This window comes from Plectropomus leopardus, chromosome 6 (assembly GCF_026936395.1).
Source record: "Plectropomus leopardus strain MGB_pleo_1.0 chromosome 6, ASM2693639v1, whole genome shotgun sequence".
Lineage (NCBI taxonomy): Eukaryota > Metazoa > Chordata > Actinopteri > Perciformes > Serranidae > Plectropomus > Plectropomus leopardus.
Genome location: NC_142181.1, coordinates 31,703,723 through 31,730,601, shown reverse-complemented (window position 1 = coordinate 31,730,601; position 26,879 = coordinate 31,703,723). Strand labels below are relative to the sequence as shown.

Sequence of the window (26,879 nt, the reverse complement as noted above, 5' to 3'; positions counted from 1 at the left end):
AAAAATCCAGCCAATATGCTTAGGTTTAAAAGGGTAAACAGAGCAGTCATGTATTTAAAAACTGAAGATAATGAGCACTTACCCTTTCACTCTTTTAACCAGAGAAGCATCCTGTGATCAAATGAAGAGCACTATCAGACAAAGAGATAGAAGTGTACCAACAAAGGAAGCCACTAAACACACATTATGCTAAAGTTTGCTCCAGAAACACAAGCATGGTGTGATGCAAATCACACCTGTTTTTAAAGACAAAGCTCTGACCTATTTTCAGTTCTAAATTTTAAATTCTAACTTTCATGCCTTACTCACCCCCATCCAACCAACACCTCTTACCAGTCTGCCATGGGGCATTTCATACCTTCCACCACAAGGTCTTGACGCCAGCTCCTTGAGGTGTCTGTGTGTCTTTGCGCACATGAGTGCAACATGCACCGCTTTCCCATCATTCACCCTGAAGTCCTAAACGATCCTCCGTGTGATTCAGAGGATCCCAGAGAGCTGTGGCCTCGTAGCCAGACAAGCCGAGGGAGGACACTGGGAGGAGAAATATTCACAGTCAACAGAGAGAACAGAAACAGTCTATTAATCATGTCACCACATCAGAGTTTGTCTTGCTGCATACACTTCACATCTGCGGCAAAGTGACATGAATGCTGAAACTGGGCTCATTCAGAACTTTATTTTGGATGACTTTTCATGTATTAACCCTTAGGGCCAGCTTTAATATTCCAATTTTCAGGATTCTAACCCTTTAAATTTTTTTTGATGGAAAAAATCACAAAAAAAAAAAGAATTTATTTGCAATATACTACATGCAAAGTAGTTTTTCTTTTAAATTACCACAGCCTGGGATGTGTAAATGATTTGCAGCAACACATGTCTCCGTATGTCTAATATGATGTAAAAATTACATCATCATGTGGAAAATAGTAAAAACGACAAATTCCAAGGCAAATGCCCAGAATGACACCCTGAAAAAACACAATGCATGTTTTTATGCTTTGATGGTTGAGAAATCAAAATTTGCAGTTTGAACGGGTTTCAATTGCACATTCATTTTTTTGCACTAAATAGTTTGAATGTACGTATGTATACATATATACAGTGTATTTTAGGCTTTTTGTTGGAAATGAGCTGGAAATTCTAAGATTAAACAGAAATACACAATCTTGCCAAAATGTATGCCATATGCATGAACACAACCAATTTTATTTTTAAAAAAAAGAATCATGACAAGAGCATAAAATGCACCATCAGTGTCTATGGGTTAATGGGCAAGCATGTAAAATAAAGTAATAAGAGTCATGCTCACGTTTTGGTGCATTATAATAGGAATACAACAATGTAAAAATACAACATTTTATTCAGGAAATGCAGGATTGGACACAAACTCAAAAAAGCAGGCAGATAGGATCAATTCAGTGACTTATTGTCAAAGTAAAGTTATAGAGAGAGCAGGTGAGTTGAGAGGAAGGACAATATAACATTTCAAATCCTTCATTCAAAATCTTACTCAAGTAAAAATACAGAGGAGTCATCAGCACAATGTATGTAAAGTTATCAAAAGTAAAAGTATTTGTTATGCAGCTGAATGGCTGATGTGTGTGTGTTACATAACATAAATCACATGACAGATTATTATTGCATATGTGCTTAAAGAAAAGTTGTATTATATATATATATATATATATATATATATATATATATATATATAGTTATTTTGTTCCTAGTAGCTTTCATTTAGTTTTAATAGGTGCACATTTTAATATAAGCATATCTATTAGCTGTAGCAAGCAAGCAAACTTTTAACTATGTTGAATGTTGAATTGTGAACACAATTTTTTTCCCGCATGCCTTCATGGTGAATGGAGTGTCCAAAAAAGACAGTCTTCATGAATTGAAGTCATAGATTTCCATATTTAACAGCAAAACTATATCAAAACATCTAATTCTAAACTCTTCTACAACTCATGGAGTAGCTATAATCAAGTGTCATTCATCCAGTTGTACACTGTACTTCCCAAAAACAGGCATTTTTGCTAAAATGTTAAAATATAGACCACTTTCGCTTACAAGTTGCATGCACTGCATGTGCCTAAGCGTGTATGTTTATATGAGCTCCTACAAGGCCATGCATGACTGTTCTTGCTGACATGTTTTAAAATGTAATGTATCATATATTTTAATGTAATATATTTATACATTTTGATGCTACTGTGTATTGTCCTAATGCAAGATTTTAAAGCCATGTTGTTTGTACATGATAATTTGGTCATTTTTTCTAAATTAGTATTCTAGGGGTTTTTTGAGTTTTTTTTAAACATTAATTCAGTAGTATGTTCTAGTCATTGCATCATCAAGTTGATAATTAAGTGCCAACAGAACAAAATACAGACTGAGCATAGAACAGTCATGGAAAATAAACAAGCAAAACAAATGTGTGGATAAATTGTTTGGCCATAATAATCAAACCACTGTAGCATACATAATTTCCCATTTTTTATTCTCCATTAGCCCTCCAAAGTTGATATGCGTTTACCAACAAAACTATAAAAGACCATCTGTCTTGGGCTTCACGGGCTTACTGATTAAGAAAACTAAGGGTACTGCCTGTTAGGTCCCTGTTACGTGCGTCCGCCTACCTCACGAGCCACCTGTCTCCTTGGTAACCGCGATCGTGTATCCTCGTGCGTATTTTAACTTACGTAGCCAGCGTTGTGAATTAGTGTCCCACAGGCTGTGTTTTTGTTGCTCTTTTCTGCGCAGTTTCCAAGAGGTAAGTTTAACGTCGTAATATCTGTGTTATGAAAATATGAGACATCATTTTAATATGAAAACGGAGTAAAAACGAAGCCTCTGATTGAGTTCTTGGACTGAGCTGAGGGGAAATAAGAAGGTGAGAGGGTTACCAAGGCAGCGACGACGCACAGGACGCAGAGATAGCAGACAGTAGAAGAGACAGAGACACCCAGAGAGAGGAGAGAGACCTGTGAGATCTTCACTGCTGAAGTATTTCCAAACTGTCCTTATGATTTTAAGCCCACAGGGTCTGCGCGTGCACACATGTTGCTTTATTGACTTTTGATGGACTTAAATCCTCCACAGACTCGCTGCTGACTGTCCATGAAGACCCTCTCAGACTCTGGACAGGTGAGTCCGTCTCTCATGCTGGTTTTGATACAAACTGTAGGTAGCCCTTTGACACCTGAGCGAACTGGCTTGATTTCTTTCAAAAACATAGGGAGAAGGTGATGAACAACTTAACAAAGAATGGTGAAAATGTGCAAGAAATTTGTGAATAGCTACAAGGGAATCAACTGAAAATAAATAAATAAATAAATAAATAATGCATATATATTTTATGTAACATAGGTTATATTTTTTAAATTATAAATATAGTTTTCTGGACATTTTTCCCTAGTTTTTTAAAATTATTATTATTATTATTTTATATATTATCTAGTTATACCTCAACTAATTTTCAGGTAATTCACCTTTCACGTTTTTTTTCTTTAAGAAATTTGAGGACGTCTTGCCAAGTTTCTGATTATGTTTTTCCCAGGTTTTTGAAACAGACCAATTTTCTCAGATTTCCCTGGTTTAAATGCAGATGAAAAGTGTCTGAACACAGCACAGGATATTGATCCAAGTGTTAAAGGGTTAATAAAAAAGTCTGCATGAGCTGGTTTTGTCTACAAACAACACGTTTTCTGGACTGTGGAATTCCTGCCGGTAACTTTAGAAAAATAATAGTCTCAGCAACTGTTTGTTATTTGTGAGAGGGGAGGAGGTGGTACAAAACATGACGGGCACTTAAAATATTTTTTTAAGCACTGGGAAGAGAGTTGTGGTTTTTGATTTGGCAAAGGGGAGGGACATCATACTTTAAACGGTAGAAGGCCTCTTGTGTATTTATTTGAACAACTTCATAACCTGCAACTGGGTTTGAAAGGCATGTTTTCTTTAAAATATGTAAAATACTTATCACAGCCAGAGAGTTTGAAACCATAAATTATCGAGACAATGTGGCTCAGTGGAAGTAAACCATTTTCATATATTTTGGGACCGTCCCAAACTGAACTTGTACTGGAAGGGCATTCACAAAACCCTGAACACAGTGTTTAGGACTCAAATACCTCTGAACTTGATGACTCTCTGGGTCATCTTGTATTTCTGAAACAGAGGAGGGCTACAAAGCTGCTGCAGGCCATTTTGGTGGCAAGTAAAAAAATCACCACGATCACTAGAAAGTGGCTAAACACAGCACTTTGGAAGACTGATATGGAATAATTTTAGAAATGTTTAAAATGTAAAAGCCGACCCTTTCTTTGAGGATTCAAAGGAATAAATTCTATCAAATCTAGAATAAATTAATCAAATTTATAACCTTACTACAAGTGGACTTTGTATGATACCTCTACTGTTTCAACTTCCTCTCCTGTTTTTTCTTAGATCTATATATGTATATGTAAGTAGTAAGCATATGTGGATATGGAAGTATTATATGTTTGCTTTTTCTTTTAACAAAAACAATGAGGAAAAAAAACACAAGTAGAGGAAAGAAAAGAAATGCAATTGTCCTGTAAATTGTACTATATCTGCACTATACAGGCAGTATAATTTTAAGTATTGGGGGGGAAAAAGCTGTATTTTTGAAGATGAGGTTGTAATAGTCACCAAATTTATCTAATTTTCAAATTTCTGAAGGTCCTTATTTAACCAGTTTTATTTAAGCACATAAAAATCTAATTGAGATTTAAAATCTTTTTTCAAGAGTGACCTGGCCAAGAGGGTAGCATACACATTGTTACAATAAACACAAGCAGAAGAGAACAACTGTTGCGCAACAAATGAGCATGCCCAGCATCCAGTTTAAATGCAACACAAAATATAGGAAATCAAATCTAAGCTTGAAATAGTGATATTTTATCAAAACCACTTTATTCTACATGTTGTATTTAACTTGCCATCTAAAAGAAACTGTTTGCACCTGATCATGTAAAAAAAAAAGATTTTAAAAAGAAGAAAGAAATCATTAAATTCTGCGCTTTTTTAAATTTCTATTTCAACTTTTAACTTTTCAGTCAGCAATGGGTACATTTTATAAATCTAATAATGACAGCTGCACTAATATTCAGGCCACTGCTGCCATTGTTGTGTATGATTTATTTAGGAATATTACACATGTAGCTAATGCCGACTGTGTGCGCTGTACTTATTAAATTTTGTTGCTTTTATGTGTGGCTGTCATACACCCATGTTCTGCTGAAGTGAACACGGGTGGTGTGATGATACATTTTTAAGGGGGATTTTATTTTTACAAAAGAAAGAAAGAAAGAAAGTGGTTTATTTTGGTGATAACTCCCTCTGCGCCGTTTGCTCATTGGCTCCATGCCTACATTTGGTGGGAATATGCAAAATATGGTTAATTATAGTGCGGGAGGGGTCATGCATTTTCAGTCACGTAGGGAGGCTCAGAGAAAATATTTGTAGTTTTCGAAGGGTCAAGATGAAAAATAAATTTATAAAGTTTATAAAGTTTAAATAAAGTCACACTCCAACCACCTCCTTTGTCTGATAAAGTACCATCCCTAAAATTGTAACCCCCACATTTTTATTTGGGGGATTATAAGGCTTTGATGAAGTGCTGAGTTTGTGTTCTTTGACAGGTGACATCTACAAACTGCCCGATGGAGAAATATGAAAAGCTGGCCAAAATTGGCGAGGGCTCCTACGGCGTGGTGTTCAAGTGCAGACACAGAGACACCAGCCAGATAGTCGCCATCAAGAAGTTTGTGGAATCTGAAGATGACCCCGTCATTAAGAAGATTGCATTGCGAGAAATACGTATGCTGAAGGTGAGAAGAGATTAGTATCAGCCTATAGTATCAAGTTTGGGCACATCTAACACCACGGGCAGAGTAGAGACGTGCACACAAACAGTTACACATGCACTTGTTCAGCTATATGATTTACTTTTTTTTTTTTACCAGAAACAGCCCAGAGATCATCCTCTCCAAACCCACCAGACTCCACCTTAAAAAACACGGCAATTTTAGGGTGTATAGAGACAGCATATTTTCACATCTAACTGTGTGAATTAAAGTTTATTTAAAACAAACCAGAGTTGGTGATTGTTGGAACAGTGAAAAGATGAACCAAGACAGCTGTTGTAAGTATAATTTGGTTTCGGCTGACTTTGAAAGAAGTGTGTTTTATGATGATAAAATTACTGTACATTTAAATGCAGTTTGGTGGGTTTGGTGATATCAGGGCCGTTTCTAGTTAAACAAAACAACAACAAGGTCTGTCTTTAAGGAGCCTTTCCATTATATTGTCAGAAATTTATAATAACAATCTGAGCCTGTCAGTTGCAAAAACAAGTAATTTTAAGTGGATGAAAATTGATGGTGCGAACATGCCCTGAGTGGTTTCATTGCAGCCTCTCAGCTGCCAGCTGCAGTGATCTCTCTCATCACTGGACCAATTTCAAAACATGTAAATCCCATTAGTCAGACACGAAAACATGGAATAATAGGGTCCAGGTTGAAAATACTGAAGTTTAATTTTAAAGATTTTGCAGAACATTTTGTACTGTTAGTGCACTGACCTGTGTCCATGTCCTCCGTTGGTCCTGCAGCAGCTGAAACATGTGAATCTGGTCAACCTGCTGGAGGTCTTCAGGAGGAAAAGACGGCTCCACTTGGTGTTTGAGTTTTGTGAGCAGACGGTCCTCAATGAGCTGGACAAACACCCCCGAGGGTAGGTCACGGGAAACACAGCCATGTCATGTCTGTGAGCTGTTCTGAGTTAGATCAGGGAGTCATGGAAGACACTGAAGGGACACATACTGAGACAGTTAAAATACTCATTTACTGAAGGCTTTAAGTATATTTGTTATTTATACTGCAGTACCTCTTTAATAATCCATGACAAAAGTGCAGTGATTTAAAATACTGTACTTGAGTACAATTTTCAAGTACTTCTTCTTTAGTCAAGCACTTCCTATTTATGCTACTTAACACCTGACTACATCCTAGTCAGAAATATTGTACTTTTCACACCACTGCCTTTGTTTGATGGTATAAGGTATGAGTTACTTTGCAGATTCAGGTTTCACACACAAAACATATAGCCAGTTTGTAAAATATGAAACATTTTTTTCCAAAGATGGTTTCTGTCACTAAAGGTAGTTCTCATCACCCTTTTGTTCAAGTGATCGCTTTTATGATAAGTTCGGTTTTAATGAATTATTCAGTTCTACAAAGAGTGGATTTTCTGCCATGATTGACAGCTATGTCAGCCAATCGATGCGCTTACATTCAATTCAATTCAATTTGTGCGTACCTAAAACCAAATACAAAGTCAACAAAGCAATGATATTGGATTGGATATTGAATAAAAGTTAGAAGCAACATGAATAATGAAAAAAAAAAAGAAACAAAAACCAGAGGAAAAACAAACAAACAGCAATGAAACATTTGATGTAAGTTTGCAGGATGAGTCTGGTTTGGCGTTATTAGTTCTTTCTGCTCATGCCTATGCACACACACTTTTTTTTAAAACCCTTTTTCCTCATTTCCTTTGTTTACATTTATATCTGTTTTGTTGTCTGTCTTACAAGCAGTCAATGGACTGGATAAATTAGATTTTGATTATACTGTACCAGTCGTGTGAGAGTTTAGACAGATGTGTTGATAGTTTTGCTGTTGTTAAAGGTGGTCCGCATTTATTTCAGTTTATGAAGAAATCCATGTTTGGATTCTTTGGTCATGGTGGAGGCTTGCAAAAGAACAGTTTTTCTTTCAAAATTTTACGTGGTGTGCCTGGTTGCTCAGTGGATAAAGCCGCGCCCCATGTACACAGGCTTTATCCTTGCCACCGTGGCCACGGGTTAGAATCTGGCCTCAGCCCTTTGCTGTATGTCTCCCCCTTTTTCTCTCCCCCTTTCACGCTCACACTGTCAATCAAAGGCAATAAAAGCCCCCAAAAATAATCTTAAAAAAAAAAAAAAAATCTACGTAACATGGGGTGAGTAGCTGATAAACAAATGGTCATTTTGGAGATGATCCTTCAACTAAAGGATCCGAATACTTCTTCCATCATTGCAAAGTGGTCCTCCCTTTCAAAGAATTATCTGTTTGGCACACAGCTGAACATACAACTCAGTGTGTGTACATTTATTTGTTCAGAGTGGTGCTCTGGAGAGAAGGGCAGCAGGAAGGAACAGGGTGAATTACAGAGACCAAGTTGAGACTGTTGCCAAGAGATTTCAAAGACATGGTGTTGGCAGAGCAGTGAGGGAGGAGCAGCCAGGGCTAAAGCAAAATATTACTTAAGCATTTAGAGGAAAGCGCTCTTCTTTTCACTCCATGTTTTAAGGAACTCCTCATGCAATCTAAGGTCACAAGATAAGGTTTAGCTTCTGTCATGTGAGGTCACACAGCCAGCTCAGGCCACAGCGGTTAGCTGCTGTCGGACCATTTTATCCTTTTCCCACAAGGCTGTGCAGCAGAAACTCTAGCTGCTCCTGAAAACAAAGGCGCTGTTGCTGTTAGAGACGGGCCTAAGGTTACCCGGGTGAGAGCTGTGTAAAGCACAACTTCTTTTTTTTTTTTTTTAATAATAGACAAGGAAAACATGACGAGTAAATAGGTTTGTTTTGTTTACAACGATCAATGTTTCCTTGTCCTGTCGTCCTCTGCAGGGTACCAGAGGCTCAGCTGAAAAGTATAGTGTGGCAGACTCTGCAGGCTGTCAACTTCTGCCACAAGCACAATGTCAGTATATTTTTAATCTGGTACTTACTTTTTTTCTGTTATTTTTGTGCATTTATTCTTTGATTTTCTTCTTGTCTTAAATGATACATTTTGAGCATTTCAAGCCTGCCTTAGAACAATAATTTTACCCCATATGTAAAGTGCACTGAAATTACTGGGCTCTGTAATGATTTCCTCCTCTCCATACTGGCCATGCAGTGATCCATTTCTTATGTGACAACACTACAAAAATAGAGGACAAAATCCACAGCTTCATATAATGTAAGCTTCTGATTTAAAGGTCTAGTGTGTAGAATTTAGTGGCATCTAGTGGTGAAGTTGCACATTGTGACCAACTGAAAATTCTCCTGTGTGCCAAGTGCGTAAGAAAACTATGGTGGACAACATGAAAAACGCAAATGGCCCTATCTAGAGCCAGTGTTTGGTTTGTGCATTCTGGGCTACTGTAGAAACATGACAGTGCAACATGATGACACAAGGAAAAATGGAGCATGCTCAAAACCGCAACTGAAAAAATTTTTCAGGTGCATGACACAAAAAGCAATGTACGAAAAAACTGTCCATCAGCACACATAAATGTCCTTTTTAGACGCTATTAATCCTGGGCCTGTGGCAGCAACACGACAAACGTGTTTCAACCAACAGTCTTCGACGCTGATGAAGACTGTTGGTCTTCAGAAAAAAAAAAAAATTATCTGCTGTCCAAAAAGCTCACCTCAACCTGCAAACAAGGTCTATTTTAACTCTATTGTGAATATTTGATTCATGGAGGTTTTCCTCGAGCCAAGGAAAGTGCGTTAAAAAAAAAAAAAAATCAGTGTTGTCATCACAATGTAAAGTCTATGTGCCAAGCGGTAGACACACAACTGTGCTATAGTCACAGGGCCACATACTGCGGAAGTAAACCTGAAAGCTATAAACTCATTTTGCGTGCGCACTAGGTAAACAGCACTATTGGACTGAATAGGCGCCATCTTGGTTTCTGGTAAAGAGAAAAACAATTATATTTTTGACAATACATTCCCCTAAATCCTACACACTGAGCCTTTAATAATGATTTTGTTTTAGAGAATGAAGACTGAATTTTGTCCACAATATTTTATTTTGTAGTTGGAAGGGATGAATAACTACAGCAACAAATAACCCTCTCAAAGGAGTGGCATATGTTATTTGATTGTATTAAGATGGACTTGAAAAAAAAAGCCCTCCTGTTGACTATTTTAGTTTATCAAACATTTTATATATGGTTTTGTTGCTCTAATATTCTGCTTAACTTTATTTTTACATTTTAATGTAATGACATAAGCACTTTTTAACTGTGTCATTATTATTATTATTATTATTATTATTATTATTATTATTATTATTATTATATTAGTTAAATATGCAGCCCCTTAAGTCCCAAGCGGTAATATTTTATCTTACGTGTGAGACATAACTGACTAAATTGTGCAAACAAGTTAAGATTTGCTCCCACAAGATTATAAATGAAATATCACCTCACCTCACCTTTCGGGAATCAGCACCACTCAGAGATGTCTTGGTACAACATTTACATTTTAGAGTGGTTCATTTGTTGACTGTGACTGCTCACAGCATTGCTTGAAATATGCTTTCCCATGACTATAGTTTCCAGAATCTGACAAAACTCATAGCAGTTTTCAGTGCAAAATACTTGTGTGGAAAACTTGTGAGAATCAACTACAGCTGTCCACCAGGGACCTGTATGTAGTAGTTTGGATAATGAGCTTGAGGTGTGTTGAATTCAGCATGATTCCAGATCACAATGAGCAAACGCTAACTTTGTTTATGCTTCAGTTCCCCAACAGGTCATTGAAGTCTCAGTGACTCCAATGCAGTGTTCAATTTCAATTTTCAAACGGGTGCAGGTTCCTGATCTCTTGCTTTTGTTTGTCCAGTCCTAATCTGTCAACCTAATATAATCCTCTTTCTCTGTTGCTGAGAGAGCGTATATCATGTTGCCAAATCCTTGATGCCGAGCGTTTCTGTTGCAGTGCATCCACCGTGATGTAAAGCCAGAGAACATCCTCCTCACCAAAACTGGAGTCATCAAGCTCTGTGACTTCGGCTTCGCCCGCATTCTGAGTAGGTCATCAAGAGAGCCGCTGCATTTACGTGCGTTTAGCGTTAATCCACCTCTAATGACTTATTCAACACGGAACCTGAATCAACTGCTGCTCCTCACTTTCAATGTTTGAATGAATGCATAGGAGGAGCGTTCAGCCAGTCAGTGCTCCTCTGTGTCGTGTGTCTCTGTTTACCCTGCCTGCTTTAGGTTTCAGTGTTGTGTTTCCATACATTAACATGTAGTCATTCAGCAGGCCTTGTAATCCCTTCCCCTACCATGTACACGTTATTTAGTGTTCATTATTCAGCATCTAAGTGCATCTATGTCCGTACAAGTTATCTCTATCTGCTCATGTGTCAAACACGCAGCTGGACCGGAGGACGACTACACAGACTACGTAGCGACCCGCTGGTACCGCGCTCCCGAACTGCTGGTCGGGGACACTCAGTACGGGCCCCCTGTGGACGTGTGGGCCCTTGGATGCGTCTTCGCTGAGCTTCTTCACGGAAATCCACTCTGGCCCGGGAAGTCTGACGTTGACCAGCTCTACCTCATCCGAAAAACCCTAGGTACACTGATAACCAACAGGAATAATCAACCTGTGGACACAAAAACTCACACACAAACTGCATATGACATTTCTTACTTGATAGTTTCCACAATGGATTAAATTAATGCTACCACACCACAAACTGTACCAGTCAGCTGAAAAACAGACTAAGATCGACCTTTTGAAGCAGTCTTGATCCAGTTTATTGGATGCTTGAAAGCTTTCAGTCAAGTCTGAGCGAACTGAAACAAAACGGGCAGTTAGTGTGAACAGGTCAGTGTGACAGCACCCTTAGGGCCAACATAACCCTCGTTTTTTGTGCCCTCAAATCTATAGTTTTGACTCGGCTCATGGGCTGTCTGCTGACAGATTTCAAACCCGACAAACATACCAGCTTGTTTGGAAAGTTTCTTATATCTTATATCAGGAACCAATTCATTGAAATGCGTTTGTGAACTCGTGCACTTGCTTAATTGTAAATGAGCCTACATTTGCATGGCACTTCTGTAGTCGTTGGACAACTCAGAACACTTTGACACTGCATGGCACATTTACCCATTCACAAACCCAATCATACGCTGCTGGCCAAGGCTCCCATACAAGGTGCCACCTGCTTCTCAGTTTATAGACATTCACACACAATCATTGCCATCTGGAGCAATTCGGGGTTCAGTATCTTGTGCATGGATAGTTTGACATGCAAACTGGAGAAGCATGGGGATCAAACCACCAACCCTCTGATTAGGGGACCTTTTCTGCGCCACAGCTGCCCTGAATCTGTCTTCAATTTAGATCGACGTAGTTAGTTTTTCATTGTTTTTCAATAGTTTCCATACAGGTGAGTCATGCTGGACATTCATGATTTACATAAAATCGCCTAGATTCAACTTTCTGCAAATGTGGAGCGGATGCCTGTCTCTCCAAACACGGCATGATGCTGCCAGAATGTCTTGCATGGCTGCTTACACAGACAATTAATGGGAGGTGTGGAAATGACAGATCCTTTGGATACATGCCATGAGATAAACAAATTTAAACTTCTGGAACGCAGCAACATGCACTACATCATGTGACAAGGAACAACCAATCACAACCAGTAGATATCTTCCGTAAATGTCAGTCTATAATAACTATGGAGAAGGAGTTGATCATTTTAGTGCAGAACTACCCAGAGCTTTATATCTGTCCCATCGCAGATTACATAATTTTAGGCCTAATATACACTTAAAAAAAAAAAAGCACTGAACTCCTCATGTTTTCTAGGTGGTTACACACATGACATGTCATAGCCCAGAAGAAACACATAGAAACTTGGCCTCGCTTACATAATCTTCGCTCTTGTTGGTTTGTTGAATCAGTATAGAAAACAGGCTGTTCTCTTTCATTTTTAAGGAGATAACGTTAAGGATGTTTTTGATCTTAATTACACATTTTTGTTTCCATTTACCAAAATGGCCACTACTACACACACACACACTGACTGAAGTTTTTGTACTATATTAAGATTAGATAATCTTCTTCCTGACCTCAGGTGACCTGATCCCTCGTCACCAGCAGGTCTTCCGCTCCAACGTTTTCTTCAGTGGAGTCAGTATTCCTGAACCCGACACCACGGTACGAGTCCTGTTAGCACTGAGAATACCCATGTTCTTAATAATGAGGAGATGAAGTGTGGTTAATGTTACTATTCATCATTTATTTTTTGAATCTAGGAGCCTTTGGAGAAGCGCTTCCATGGTGTGTCTCAGCAGGCCCTCCAAGTTATGAAGGTATGTTTATATGATTTTAGCTTATCACGGATGTATCAGTGTTAGCGTACTGTCAAATGTTGGCTGATAAGTAACAGTACAGAAGAAGCTTGTCCATCAGACAGTGAGAACTCAAAGCAAAGTCAATATTCTGGTATGACAAAATGCCAAATTTGTATGAGCAGTCGTGCCTGGTGATGGACCCGTCTCTGCGGCTGTCCTGTGAAGAGATACTGGAGCTGCCGTACTTCCAGGAGGAAGGAGGAGCCAACTGGGGCCGTGAGGGCGAGCGCCCAGGAAGACGACATGACAAAGGCTCCCGACGCAGACAGCCAGGGGTTAGTATGAAACAACGCCTGCTTAACAGCGCGAGAAATCCTCCCATAACACCAAACGTGCAGAGTGTGCACCCTGCTACAGCTATCTGTCTTTTGGTTGGGGCTTTAGCAGAAAGACAGTATTTCTCACTGACACTTCACTAAGGCCACATCCACCATAAATGCATATTAACACACCTGAAAACACGTATCAGATGACCCTTTGCATACACTGGGCATGCACATACCAACATGAACAGGAAGCAGTTGGTTGCTTAGTTACAGCAAACACTTGTAGGGAGATGGCGAAAAGTAAGACTGGTGAGGAGGTGGAACTGTTATTGAAAGTGACATGAAAACAAGGCTGTCAATGCAAAAGAAAACAGAAAGGGAGTCATTACAAAGAAAACTCGGCAACGTATTAGAGCGTTACCCACAAGAAGGATAAAATAACTAAAGTTATGCAGATCGAGCCATAATATTTTGACTTAACAAGCTGTGACGTATAAGTAAGGGTAAGGGTATTCTTTTTCAGACCGATACTGATTATTAGTAGTCAGTGAGACCAATAACTGATATTTGGAACCAATGTGTATTTACAATAAAAATGAAAATATTTCTGTCAATATTTAGAATTTAAAATATACCAAACTCCAACACAAGACTTTGTTTAAATGCATTTAGCAAATGTTTAATCAAAATTAAAATCGTTCAACATCATACACAGCTCTTTTACAAGTTCTTTTTTTTTTTTATCCCAAGAAAATTTGAATACAAAATGAAAAAATAAAAATAGCTCCTTGAGGTTGAAGTTCCTCCCATGCGGACATTTCCTCCGCACTTTTAAATTAATTTATTTTATTTGCAATCATTAAAACAAAATGCAGATACAGATAATTGGAAAAATGCCAAATATTGGCCCCAATATTCGTCTAGGCCAATAATCTGTCGACCAAAAGCCTGCGTTTTCACTGGTCCAGTCTAAAACGCAACCCCAAGGTATTCAAACTAAAACAGGGTCAGTAGCATTTTTAAAGAATGTAGTATGGATGCTGGGCGTAAATGTGGCAATGGTTATGCATTTTGAAAACAAAAACACATTAGTGTGGATGTATCTTAAGACGGACACTCCACCCAAAATGTTTTCAGGATGAAAGATTCACCTCTGTGGATTAGTTTCTGAATCCATCTGCTTAGTATGTTCCAAAAACTGAAAATATGATGCAACGCTTTCATTTATAAAACACTACTACGAACTAAACATTTGAACTTGCATGAGTTTAAACAGACCTCTCAAAGAGGGAACTACCTTTTTTTAACAGCCACCTCTTAAGAGGAGAATCATGTAAAAAATTACAGTTAGACATCCTGATATCATGTCAACCTTTTCTCTCCCTCTCTCCAGGCTCAGTACCTGCCTCAGCTACCAAACAGCAACATCTCACCAGCTCCAGATGTTAAGAGACAGGTGAAGCATAAATATCACCTGCCCAACATTTAGCAAACCAACACGTTTATGTCTGAACTGAGGACCATGAACCTGTGTGATGCTTTTTGCAATCATATGAATACACTTCAGTTTGAGGACGCATATATTGTTGGTGTGACAATGAAGAAGTGCATTTTACTTCTATGATCACTCTCACTTGTCGTGTTTGTTGATTTAATCACTTTATATTCTTTACACGACAAACAATTGTAAAAGCATTTACAGTTGCAGGCTAGGCAACATGCTAACAGTTCTTTAGGAGGAGAATAGAGCGAGACATGAGTACTGCACTTTCATATATCTATAAGATTATTAAATAGGTCATAAAAGTCAGCAGAGTGCCATCATCACTTGGATAAAAGTACTACAAGTTTCTAGTTTTCTGATCTGCGTGCAGGCTCATATCATACATTCAAAATATGTACTACATTGTAGAATTAATCAGTTTAACAAGATGGTCTGTAAAGAATAATTTTTATTTCATTTCTGCATATATTTTATAGCAGCAAAAGGTGTTTAACCCTTTGAAACCTGAGCATTGGCTTGATTTCTTCTCCAATTTCACAAAAAAAAAATGAGCTGAACTTTATTTGAGGCTGATCAGAGTCACTTTAATTGATAGCAGGTGTGTACGGCCTACTATTTCACATGCATTTGAATATGATTATTATGGTTAATTCTGAACACAGCCACATCCCCAATTATAAGAGTTTGTGAACACTTATGCAGCTATATTATTTTATTTATTTATTTTTTTATCACCCGAAAGGATCTGTTTGTTTTCCAATTGCATTGTGCAGGTTATAGGTCATATTAATAGGTGGAAAAAGTTCTGACATGATTCATCTCAGCTTCAAAACGATCGACTGACAAAAACAGTATTTTTACCTCACAGAACACAGGAGCAGCTGGTCCTCCGCTGCCTCAATTACTGTTTGTGTTATTATCTGTTTGGTGAATCTGATGCAAACTTTCTAAAGCCACACAACAACACAAACAAACTGGCTCCTATGTTCAGCAACGTTAAAGTACTTATTTTTTCATTGAGTCTGGCTTTGAACAGAGCGAGATAAGCTTCAGTTTGTGGTTGGATATTGCTTTCTGATGGCAAGACAAAGCACTGAAAATATTCTAAATATAGTGTACACTGTATATAACAGACTTTTTAGCCAGTACTTTTTTAAAGAAGTGTAAATATGTTTTGCGGCTGCCCCCATTTACAACAGTGCATTGTTTGGTTTGCATGTCAGAGCACCTGCGTGTATCTTCAAACTGGAGGCTGACAGACATCTAGGTAACACAATGGGACTATGGATAAGTGCCTCTCACCTAAATAGTTCGTAATCTGGGGTTCATCTACAGTTGGTCACAAGATAATTGATGGAATTTGGACAAAACGTTCAGTATTTCTGGTTTATCAGTAAAATACATTATTTTTTTAACGTGTTCCACAAGTATTTAATGTAAGCCCTCTGTTGTAATAATCTCAGCAAGAGTCCAGGAAATTAAATTTACAAATACAAAATCCTTTTTGTTTTTTGTTTTGGCACAACATGAACCGTTAAATCTAAACTGTGTGTACTGTGGGAATTAAATCTATAGACCACTGAACTGAGCATTTATGATTGATAGAAATATCTCTAAAAGCAAGCTGGGTACATGACAAACTTTAGAGTCAGTGTGTCTGATCTGCGCATCAAATTTGTTCCCTTGGTAAAAAATGATCAACTTTTCAGCAGTTGAAAGCCAGAGGAAAGATTGTGATGTAAAATATGATTACCACCGGGGTGTTGCAATGATGTTGTACCTGCGAGGCACATTGGCGAAGCTGCTGTATTCCGGGCTGAGATCCACGCTGTCAGGTCCTCCGGGGCACGAGAAGGTAAAATGCTGAAGAAGTGACACCATGAAGATGAAAATCTCCATGTGAGCAAGCGACTCTCCGACACAAGATCTCTTTCCTGACAAACAAACCAGTGAGAAAGCAATAAGCACCAAAACAAGAAATGATAAAAAATTAGCAAAAAATTGTTAAAAAGTTATTTTTTTTTTTTTTTTTTTTTTTACAATAAATTAGTAAAAAAATAAATAAATAAAAATAGGGGGATGGGAAATTACCTGAAATAAATGTAGGTAGAATAAATAAATATATTTATTTCTATACCCTAATTTTACATTTTAAATTATAATGATCATTTATATAGTTTTCTTGATGTTTTTCCTAGTTATTCATTAATGCTCACGATTCTCTCTCTCTCTCTCTCTCTCTCTCTATATATATATATATATATATATATATATATATATATATATATATATATATATATATATATATATATATATATATATATATATACATATACATATATATACACACACACACACACACACACACACACACACACACACACACACACATATCTGATTTTTCTTCTTCGAAAGATAATTTTTTATTTTCTTGTCACCTTTAACTTTTTTTTTGCAATTTGTGGATCACTGAATGCTAAGTTGCTGGTTGCCTTTTTTCCCCCCATATTTTTTAAAAGAAAGTAATTGGATTGCTCACATTTCAAAGGTTTAAATGCTTGTTTAAGACATCTGAATGCAGCATAAGAAAGATGATGTCGATCCAAGTTTCAAAGGGTTAAACACAAAAAAAAACCCAACTCAAAAAAAGACAACAATAAAATCTGTCCAGCAAGCAGGCCCAATGTTAGGCACATTTTCTGAGTGATTGACACGCAGCTGCAGGACATGTATTGCATAATTTACCTGCAGAGAATGGCAGGAATGCTGGATTTTTTTTAAAGTTGCCGTTCTGATCCAGAAAGTGCTGGGGGTTAAAGGACCATGGGGTGTCCCACTGTTTTTCCTCTTTCAGCACAGAATGCAACAAGGGAATAATGATTGTATCCTGTGAGACAAAACATCACATCAGATCAGTCTTAAATTATTTGGAAACTTTCTGCATCATTCATGTGATGAAAGCTGAATACCTTGGGAATGGTGTAACCCCTGAATGAGATGTCCTGGAGAGCATAGTGAGGGACACTCATGGGAACAATATCTATCAGACGCAGAATTTCATGGAGGACTGCATTTGTGAATGGTAGGGACTTCCTGTCCTCCATAAAAGGACAACGCTCCTGTCCAATCACAGTGTAAATCTCCTGCTGCATATTCTCTTCAGAATGATGAAAATAGAGCTATTTAACTTGTGAAGAAACAATCAATTAAGTTACCAATTGGTATATTGACAAAATAAAATTCAATATTGTAAAACATGCAAAACATGCTATAAAACATAATCCCTATAGTCAATTGTGCACTGCCAGTTTACATCCGTTTAAAGCGCTTAAAGTTACTATTGCCACCGACAGGCTCAGATTGTTGTAAAATGTGCCTGACAATGTTAAGGAAAGACCCAAGAGACATGAGAAACTGGTCGGGCTCAGGCTCAGTATTGTATTGTTCGGATGAAACACAAATTCTGACAGCCATCACTGATCTGTTCTTCTCTGAATCTGCTGACTGTGTTTTATTTCTAATCTTTTGTAATGTTTAACTTCTGTGTTTCAAAGGCACCTGTGTAGGATGAACATAACAGAGCACAATACGAATTAAACTGTAATTTTTTTATGAAGATCAAGAAATATCTATCTGCATTTCTCATTCACCCTTATACAACACTTAGAGGCAGGTGTAGAACCCAGAAACAGATCTGAGCTACTATACTGATGAATGCCAGAATACATGTAAATTTCTGTGAACACTTTATACACAAATTCATTCTGCTCATGTTCCATAAATGAGACCCAATGTCTCCATTACTCACTTAGACCAAAAAAACATGGTAAAATATGGTCCAAGTTCAAAAATAATAAATACTGTAATTTAAATAGTAACAATAACAAACAACTCCCAACTCCCAACTGAGAATTTGAAGTAGAAAAGGTGCAAGGTCAAAAGCTATAAAATGGAGATGTGTTAAAAGATATTCATTCATCTGTGTAAACAGTGGTCTCTGTGACCTACCCTGTATTCTGGGATATTTGACCAGCACATTTAGTCCAAATCTGATAGTTGAACTGGTGGTTTCAGTTCCTGCCAGGTACAGATTCAACACTGTTGACACCAAGTTCTCATAGTGGAACTCTGTTGTGGGAAGATGCTTTTCCTAACGAAACAAAACAGGAGCCATTTCACTGATATGACAAAAAAAACTGAAGGATCGCAATTCAAAATGTACCCATCTGTGCACCCAGTGGTCAACAGTATTTGCAGTATATTTTAGGGAGTATTTGTATTTGCATCAGTGAATAAGCAAGCGTAATGAGTAAGCATGCTTCACATGTCTACAGTAAATCAGTTACTCAAAGTTGTTTCATACCTGACTGAGTCTGGTGAGGAAGCAGTCGATGTAATCTCTGGGTGAGCTGAGGTCCAGTGTGTCCTGGTGTTCCTGGATCTTTTTCATTATAAAATCTCGCAGCTTCTCAATATGGGCAAACATTACATGCTGACGACCTGGCAGTATTTCCATCAACCGAGGAAAGATATTATACAGCTGTGATGAGGAGCGGAAAGGACATGTGTGAATAATAACCAGCTGTTAGTCGAGTAGAGAACCTGTCAACCTTCGGTGTTTGAGGTGCTGCTGAAAGAGAAATGCAGTGACTGTCCCTGCATGCAAACTGCAAATCATCCCCCACAGGACCGACTGAAATGGATGATAAAAGACCCTTGCTGATTATAACTGTACTTTGCACAACCTGGAAATCAAAATAATAATGCTGTTTTTTTTGTGATCAAACTTTTGATCAAACTATTGTCTAACGCTCCCCTCCATTCCCCACCCCAGCTGACTTAGAATGACCTGTGACCAGGCGCCACTATGTACAAACTTGACAGTTTGGATTTTAATGCCTCAACTCGCTACCAGCCTCCTTTGCTTAGCCGCGCTATTTTGGTGAAAGGAGACATAATTGTTTAAATAATTAAGAATTCTTACTAAAATAAATTGTGGTTGTTGGATAGGATACATGCTAAATTAAAAACAGACTCTTGTTCTCTGCACAAATCCAGTTTCTCCTCTGTTTTCTCAGAACAAGAGAACTGTGACTTGTTCCTGCACCCCCCTGTAATCCCCTTCATGCTCAGCATCTACCCAGTTTGCTGCTGCTTGTTTGGTGCTGGAGAGAGCGCAACTGTTGGTTGTTGATGTTCACATCATTGAATTTCACTATTTGCATGAGCCAGGACTAAAAACTTTTAAAACCTCTGGGGAGCCAAACCACCAAGAACTTTCTTGATATGTAATTTAGGGTCTTACTTGCAGAATAAAAAACATGAAAAAATTATCAGACATAAGCGTCGATCCAAATTTGAAATATTGTCATTTTAGTTTTTTCAGTTTCCTGAAGCTGGGTTGATTTGGGCGTGGTTATCCCTGATCCATATCAAGTAATATGGATATAGCCAACCAAAAATTCAATTTTTTTCCACATTGGAAGCTTGACTGCAACAGTGAAATCAAAGTGATTTGGGTCGACATTAGTTTTGGTGCTAAGCTCGTCTTCCAGGTGAGCAGTGTTCCAAACCACTTAGCTCCCCCCACCATGCCCCTCACTTTCTCTGCACCTCCCCCTCTTACCTGACCCCAGGGACTGCTGCCAAAGTTCAGTACTTCTGAGATTATCTGCAGGAGGGACAGGAAGTGGTCGTCGTTATAGCTGAAGCGTTGACCAAACACCAAGCAGCAGATCACGTTTGACACGGTGCAGCTCATGAAGTAGGTGGGATCAAAAGGTGTGGCTGGAAAAAAAAAGGAATACAGGCTCAGAAAACTTTTAGTGTGATGATTAAAAAGACCAAGACCACCTGGACTATTGTGTTCCACCCCACGACTTGTCTCGGTGACAAATTCTGATATATAGAACGTTTTATGGCTTTGTTTTTTAAAATGACAGATTATATAGAACACATTATGGTTTTGTTTTTTTAAAGGAAAATGTCAAAAAAGACAAACAGACATATTTACTGTTTATTTAACCAAGTTTAGAAAAGTCAGTGAATATTGCTTTGTTTGAACAAAAACAAGTCATCTTTTAATGAATATCTGATATTTATTATTAGGACTGATGTTGGTTAAAAAAATAACTCAATGAAACTAGAAAATAATATCAATGTGTGAAAGTTTTTAAAGCTTGATTCTGAAAAGGGCATTTTGTGTGCAGAGTATTATAAGTGTGTGTAATATTAAAGCAGGCCCTAAGAGTTAAAAAGCAGCTGTAGCAATAAGAGACTAAATGAAAGAAGAACACGGGCCATAAATATCCGCAAACTAGGAAAACAATGAGGCTCAGGAGCTCCTTAACCTCCCAGCAGAGGATGAAATCAGCTGTCATATAGCAGAGAAGATGTTCTGCCTTTGTCACCGTCTAAAAAGTGCTGCCTCAGCATATATTATTTGTCATGCTTGAGGCAGGTGCTGTGTTAAATGTCACACCCGTCGTGGCTCTTTTGATCGCAGGATGCCACAATGCAGTGTATAATCACACACAAGTGGAATGATGCCGCTATCGTTTGGTTCTGTGTAAAAATGCAGGGGCGATATAAAGGGGGGACTTTGTTGCAGCTCTATAGCATGATCTCTGTGTAAAAGCGGCTAAAGACTGATGGAGACATACACAAGTATACATGGAAAGCATATAGATACCTTTGGTATTATTAATGCGGGCCACCAGATGTTTACTCTCCTCCTGGATCCACTCTTCCATTCCTTTGCGTCCCATCCCAAAGTCTCTCAGCGTGGTCAGGGTGAAACGTCGTAGCTGCCGCCAGCGCTCTCCATTACTGATCACCAAACCTTTGAATATGTAGGAATGGTAGTTGAAAAACTTTTTTTAAGTTTTCCATATTTTAGTTCATTACTGAATTTAACAGGAGTCATGTATAATACAACTGTTGAACCAGAGTTAGCAAAATAGCTAAAAAAAGGTCAATCCGTTTCGTCCATATACTGGTAAATTTATCTTGCCGTGATTTAAGGGAATATGTCAGTTTCTACATAGTACAGATTTGATGAACCATATCCATCCAGTCCTCAATCGAGGGAGCCTGGGGCTTCAAACACTTATGACTTACAGCTTACATTGCAGCCAGCAGGATTGTCAAGAGGGCTCTACTGCTGGAGTTTAAGAACATTTTCATAAATCTGACCTTCACATACTTAAAATGGTCTCTTTAAGGGCACAGAATGTACTCAAACATGTTGAAATGCTTCACACATCATCACAAAATCTTCATATTACCGTAACCCTTGGTAGCCCTCATCAAGAAAGGAATAGGTCCTCTGCCAGTGAAGTCTTCTGCTTGGTCCACCAGTGCCTCCTTCACAGCATCGTACCCCACCAGGACCACAGCACGCTGACGGCCCAGGTACACTGTCATCACAGGGCCATAACTTTCACCAAGCTGCAGGTTAGACACAGCAAACATGCATTTGATTTTTATACATACTAAAAAAAAATATTTAAAAAATCAATGCAAAAAACACAGATACCCTATCTTAATGAGTCAAGTTGGTCATTATTCTTTGCACAGAGGTATTAATATATGTATTTATGCTTAATATGGATATGTGTAGGCATGTGTATACATATGTAATATATGAGTACATGCATTGTATTTATTAGTGATAGACCTACTACTATCATTAGCAGGGTAAGATGAGTAGTATTGTTATTTTTTGATTAATTTATTTTGGTAATCATTAATCTTTTTGTCGTTCTTAATTCTGTGTGCTTTTTAATATCAATTAATAAATTAATTTAGTTATTTTTTTATTATTGTATGACTTAGACATCACAGGTCACTCTAAGCCAGCCGGGGTAGGAAGGGTTTGACAAAAGGCTAACTTTCCCTTTGGAGTATCAATAATTGCAAAATGTATTATTATTGCTAATATTATTATAATTATTATATATGGGCACATATGGATGAGATGTGGCAATGGTATATACGATTAATTATTTTACTCTGCCCATAACTAAATAGAACATCTAATTGCAGATATCCTAACAAGAACATAAACATACACAAGTATGATGCACATAAATTCATAACTGAGAACTGGTAAGAAAAATATGAAAAATCAGCAAAAGCACAAAATATCTAAATTTCTCCTGACAAGTGAAGTGAGCTAAACTGTTTTCAGAATTATAATGGGAATAAGCTAAATAATTTACAAGGATTTTGCCTTTGACAACAAAAAATCTACAGGAGTTTGTGTATACAACACACAACAGCTACAACAGACACCAAAGCTAAATTAATTAGTTATTATGTAATTAAGGGAGCAGTGTGGAGGATTTAGGGGAGTGTGGTGGAAATTTATGGTTATATTATTAATCTACCACATATACCACATACTAATCTTTATTTTATTTGTCTTTACTTGTGTATGACTTACTCAGCTAAGATGATGACACATTTAAGGTCCTGTTTATTGAACAAACATGTCTTTATGGTACCCCGATCAGATGATTTTAGGGAATGGTTAAAAATCAGGAAGAGTGAATCCAATGTTTGTTTTGATCGGTGAGTGAAAAAGGGCTGGCCCCTATGACAAGTTATATGACTATCTGTCAAATGTGGCATGCTTCAGTTGCATTTCAAACCATCTCAGGTCTTTGATTAAAGACCTTTATATTTCTTACAACTATGCCTCTGAGAAGTTTTATTTTGAGTTAAGAAGCACACTACAGGAGTATATTGGCAGCTGTGGAACATAATATAATAACTATGTTTTCTTTACTGTATAATCGCCTGGAAATAGGAACTGTGTTTTAGTTACCATTGGATAAACAGTTAGATCATCTCATCTTAGATGAGATGAAAAGCGTCAGAGAAACACTGATTTGTAAGTGGTTCTGATCACCTGGGGCCGGTGATAAAACACTGTGTATGCTTTTCCCCCCACACATAAACTGGTATTTATGAAAAAAGAATATGCAATCTTGCTGACTTTTAAATGATGATTGAGAATTTACTGCAAAGATGGTTCGCAGAAAATGTGATAAATTTGTTGCACTGATACAAAAAATATTAACACCTGTGTATAACAGTTGCTTTGACAAAGTTGGAGGACATTGCCAATTCAACATAGCTGGTGAAACAGCACTTTAGTTACTGTATTTCTCACTGACAGGTCTAATGAATGCTGGAGGGGCACATGTATCGATATGCAAACAAATTTTTAATGGTGTTTCTTCATCACTTTATTGCTAACTTTAGGTGTGGAAATGAGGGTCGTGCACGTGGGCCCAGTGCCAGGATGATATGCTTTAGTGAAGGTAACAGTTAATCAGAGATTGATTAATAAGTCCTTAAGAATTTCGTTATACACGTTAAATTTAATTTATTAATTGATAGACTATGCTATGTGGTCAAACTAAATGCAATATGTTGTTGTGAGCTTTGACTGATTAATCGGTTGTTGTATTTACCGATTAATTGATTAACAAAAGTGCTTACAATTTGCAACCCTAGTATGTATATTTCTGCTTTTGTGCATACACATAGTTAGTCATGGATGTATTTTATGCCTCTGGCTCGAGGCCTGTTTGTTTTTGGAGAGGAAGAGACTTATGTGGATAATTTATCTTTTAGGTAAAAACCTCCTGAAAATCAACACTGACGAAATCCTTCAGGCTTAGCACAAAGAATTTGTTTCAACTGGTTGCAATCTGCAGTCCTCTCCAGAAGATGTCACTAAATCCTACACACTGGACCTTTAATTCTTAACATGGTAAGAGCTGTGCTTGCAGTTTGAAAAGCAAAAGACTGAAGGAATATGGAGGTTTTTAAAGCGGTTATTGGTGATAATCTGCCCAGCCACTGAGAAGGAGATAAGAAAATTTAAAGTGAAGGAATAATGTGAATGCATAAGTTTCAATGGATATAACTTTGAAAAAAATATATAATCAAATATTTTATTAAACTTTTTTCAGCACTATTTCTAGGTCATTTTCATGTTTATTTTGACCTTCTTTCTGACATATTTTCAGGTGATTTGCTTGTTACTTTTTTAACTAAGTTTTTGCTAAATTTTGGGCCATGTCTTGTTAAGTTGCTCGTTGCCTTCTCCCATTGTTTTGGAAAGAAATCAAGCCAATGTTCTAAGATATAAGATTTTGAAGGGATAAGTAGGCTGTTAGCTGCGTGTGAGTGATTTCAACATAATGACTCAGGGAAACGTTTGACCTACAGGTAAAACATTTCTATACACATAAAACCCTTTTGAAAGATCGCCTCAATGCATCACGCTAACGGCAGGAAACAGAGGAACTTTCTCACCTTTAGCATAGTTTTAAAAGGAGCTCTTTTGTCGAGCTGCAGCAGGTTTCCAATGATCGGCAGGGCGGACGGTCCTGGAGGTAAACAGACGTGTTTTCGGCTCTTCAGGCTTAACAAAAACAGCAAAGCAGCGATAAAAGCCGCTAAAACCAACGTGGCAGAAAACTCCATAACGCCCCACGAAAGAAAACGCACAAACGAGTCTCTGCAGTTCACTAAAGGTGGAAATGTTTGGAGAGATCAGCTGATTGCGCAGCTCCACACAGCTGTCAGACCTTTTCCTGATCTCATGCAGAAGCAGGAAGGGCACCGGAGGTTACTTGGAATAACCCCGGTTCAATGAGAGTGCGCAGCCTCCTGCCTGTCTGCTGCAGGTTTACTGTGAGGCCCTGGACCTTGACAAAGATCATCAGAAGTAAACCCTCAAAACTAGTTGTATAACTATATTTTGCAATAACTTGCAGTAACTTTTAAGTTAACTGCACAGTGATTCAAGTAGTTGTGTTACATCTTTTGCCATTTTTTGTGAAGTCAAATAAGACAACAAACATTTTTGTGCTATAATCATTCTTTATTGTAATTGAATCCTCTTGACCAGCCCCACACCCTTTTTTGTTAAGATGTGACTACGCAATGCATTCATTACGCAGCTAACCTCTGAAAAATACTTATATAGTCATGGTATAGTCATGGATGCCGCACTGATCGAACCTAGTCCCAATCCCAGAGGCCCAAAATCCTGGCTGCTCCCTTGGCCTTCACCATGCAAGATGTGACTCAAACTAACATATCAGAAAGAGACTCAAAAAGAACACAAGGAGAAACAAAAAGACTGGAACTGGAAAAGGACAGAAATAACAACTAAAACAGGCAAAACACCCATAAAGAGACACAATATGACTACAAAGAAACACAAAACCAGAAAACGATGCATGACAACTATCGAGAGACAGAAAACAACAACAATAAAAGAGGCAAAATTACCACAAAGTCTGTGAGTCTTGCTCATATATGAGAGGAGGTGGGGCCTTTTGCGTATCTCTGCCCAGGGGCCCTTAGTCTTGTAACCTTGTCTAAGTCTATGGCTATCATTTTAATGTTTTGAATCTGAATTTGTAAAAATAAACTTACAAATATCAAGTTTAAGTCAATCATAAGTATTAATTATTGCTACAAATATGCTGTGAAGTTGTTGCATGCTACTTTAGAAGTTAGCTAGCTAATTGAGAAATCCTGCTCGGTGCAGTCCCTGCTGCCTGGACTCTAGTTTCTAGTTTTTAGTCTAATTTCCCTTTACACTCTAGTTTCTCTTCAAACTCTAGTTTCTAGTTTAATTTCTCTTCACACTATAGTTTCTAGTTTCTAATCTAGATTCTCTCCACATTAAAGGATGACATCTTTGTCTCTATTGAGGGATATTCCCTTGAAATGCAGTTGTTGATTGTCCTTGTGCAAAAATTAAAATATTGAGACAGTACATTTGGTGACTTTAAGTTGGAATTTATGAGATACATTTAATATGGTTGGTTTTGTAGCAAATTGCATCA

At 37.7% G+C, this 26,879-nt stretch overlaps 2 protein-coding genes across 2 annotated transcripts; one reads left to right on the top strand and one right to left on the bottom strand.

The window, feature by feature from the left end:
- Window positions 1-1,205: 1,205 nt before the first annotated feature.
- On the top strand, window positions 1,206-14,985 carry LOC121942963 (cyclin-dependent kinase-like 1). Its single transcript, XM_088079239.1, has 11 exons — window positions 1,206-2,776; window positions 3,106-3,150; window positions 5,670-5,858; window positions 6,641-6,762; window positions 8,708-8,780; window positions 10,796-10,886; window positions 11,238-11,438; window positions 12,951-13,033; window positions 13,132-13,188; window positions 13,353-13,505; window positions 14,890-14,985. The coding sequence occupies exons 2-11, from the start codon at window positions 3,124-3,126 to the stop codon at window positions 14,983-14,985; spliced, it is 1,092 nt and encodes a 363-aa protein (XP_087935365.1). The 5' UTR covers window positions 1,206-2,776; window positions 3,106-3,123.
- On the bottom strand, window positions 14,150-25,633 carry LOC121965338 (cytochrome P450 2G1-like). The gene is made up of 9 exons (XM_088079234.1): window positions 25,333-25,633; window positions 22,287-22,449; window positions 21,692-21,841; window positions 20,627-20,787; window positions 19,364-19,540; window positions 19,009-19,150; window positions 17,970-18,157; window positions 17,746-17,887; window positions 14,150-16,934 (listed from the first exon to the last, which is right to left on the bottom strand). The coding sequence occupies exons 1-9, from the start codon at window positions 25,501-25,503 to the stop codon at window positions 16,750-16,752; spliced, it is 1,479 nt and encodes a 492-aa protein (XP_087935360.1). The 5' UTR covers window positions 25,504-25,633; the 3' UTR covers window positions 14,150-16,749.
- Between the last annotated feature and the right edge of the window lie 1,246 nt (window positions 25,634-26,879).

What these genes read in the sequence shown, in the direction of transcription:
- LOC121942963 (XM_088079239.1), top strand. Translation starts at nt 3,124, where the DNA reads ATGAAGACCCTCTCAGACTCTGGACAG. An exon ending in CCCTCTCAGACTCTGGACAG is followed by an intron (nt 3,151 to 5,669) that starts GTGAGTCCGTCT and finishes GTTCTTTGACAG; the next exon opens with GTGACATCTACAAACTGCCC. An exon ending in CGGCTTCGCCCGCATTCTGA is followed by an intron (nt 10,887 to 11,237) that starts GTAGGTCATCAA and finishes TCAAACACGCAG; the next exon opens with CTGGACCGGAGGACGACTAC.
- LOC121965338 (XM_088079234.1), bottom strand. Translation starts at nt 25,503, where the DNA reads ATGGAGTTTTCTGCCACGTTGGTTTTAGCGGCTTTTATCGCTGCTTTG. An exon ending in GAGGGCTACCAAGGGTTACG is followed by an intron (nt 21,842 to 22,286) that starts GTAATATGAAGA and finishes ACATATTCAAAG; the next exon opens with GTTTGGTGATCAGTAATGGA. An exon ending in GGGGTTACACCATTCCCAAG is followed by an intron (nt 17,888 to 17,969) that starts GTATTCAGCTTT and finishes TTTGTCTCACAG; the next exon opens with GATACAATCATTATTCCCTT.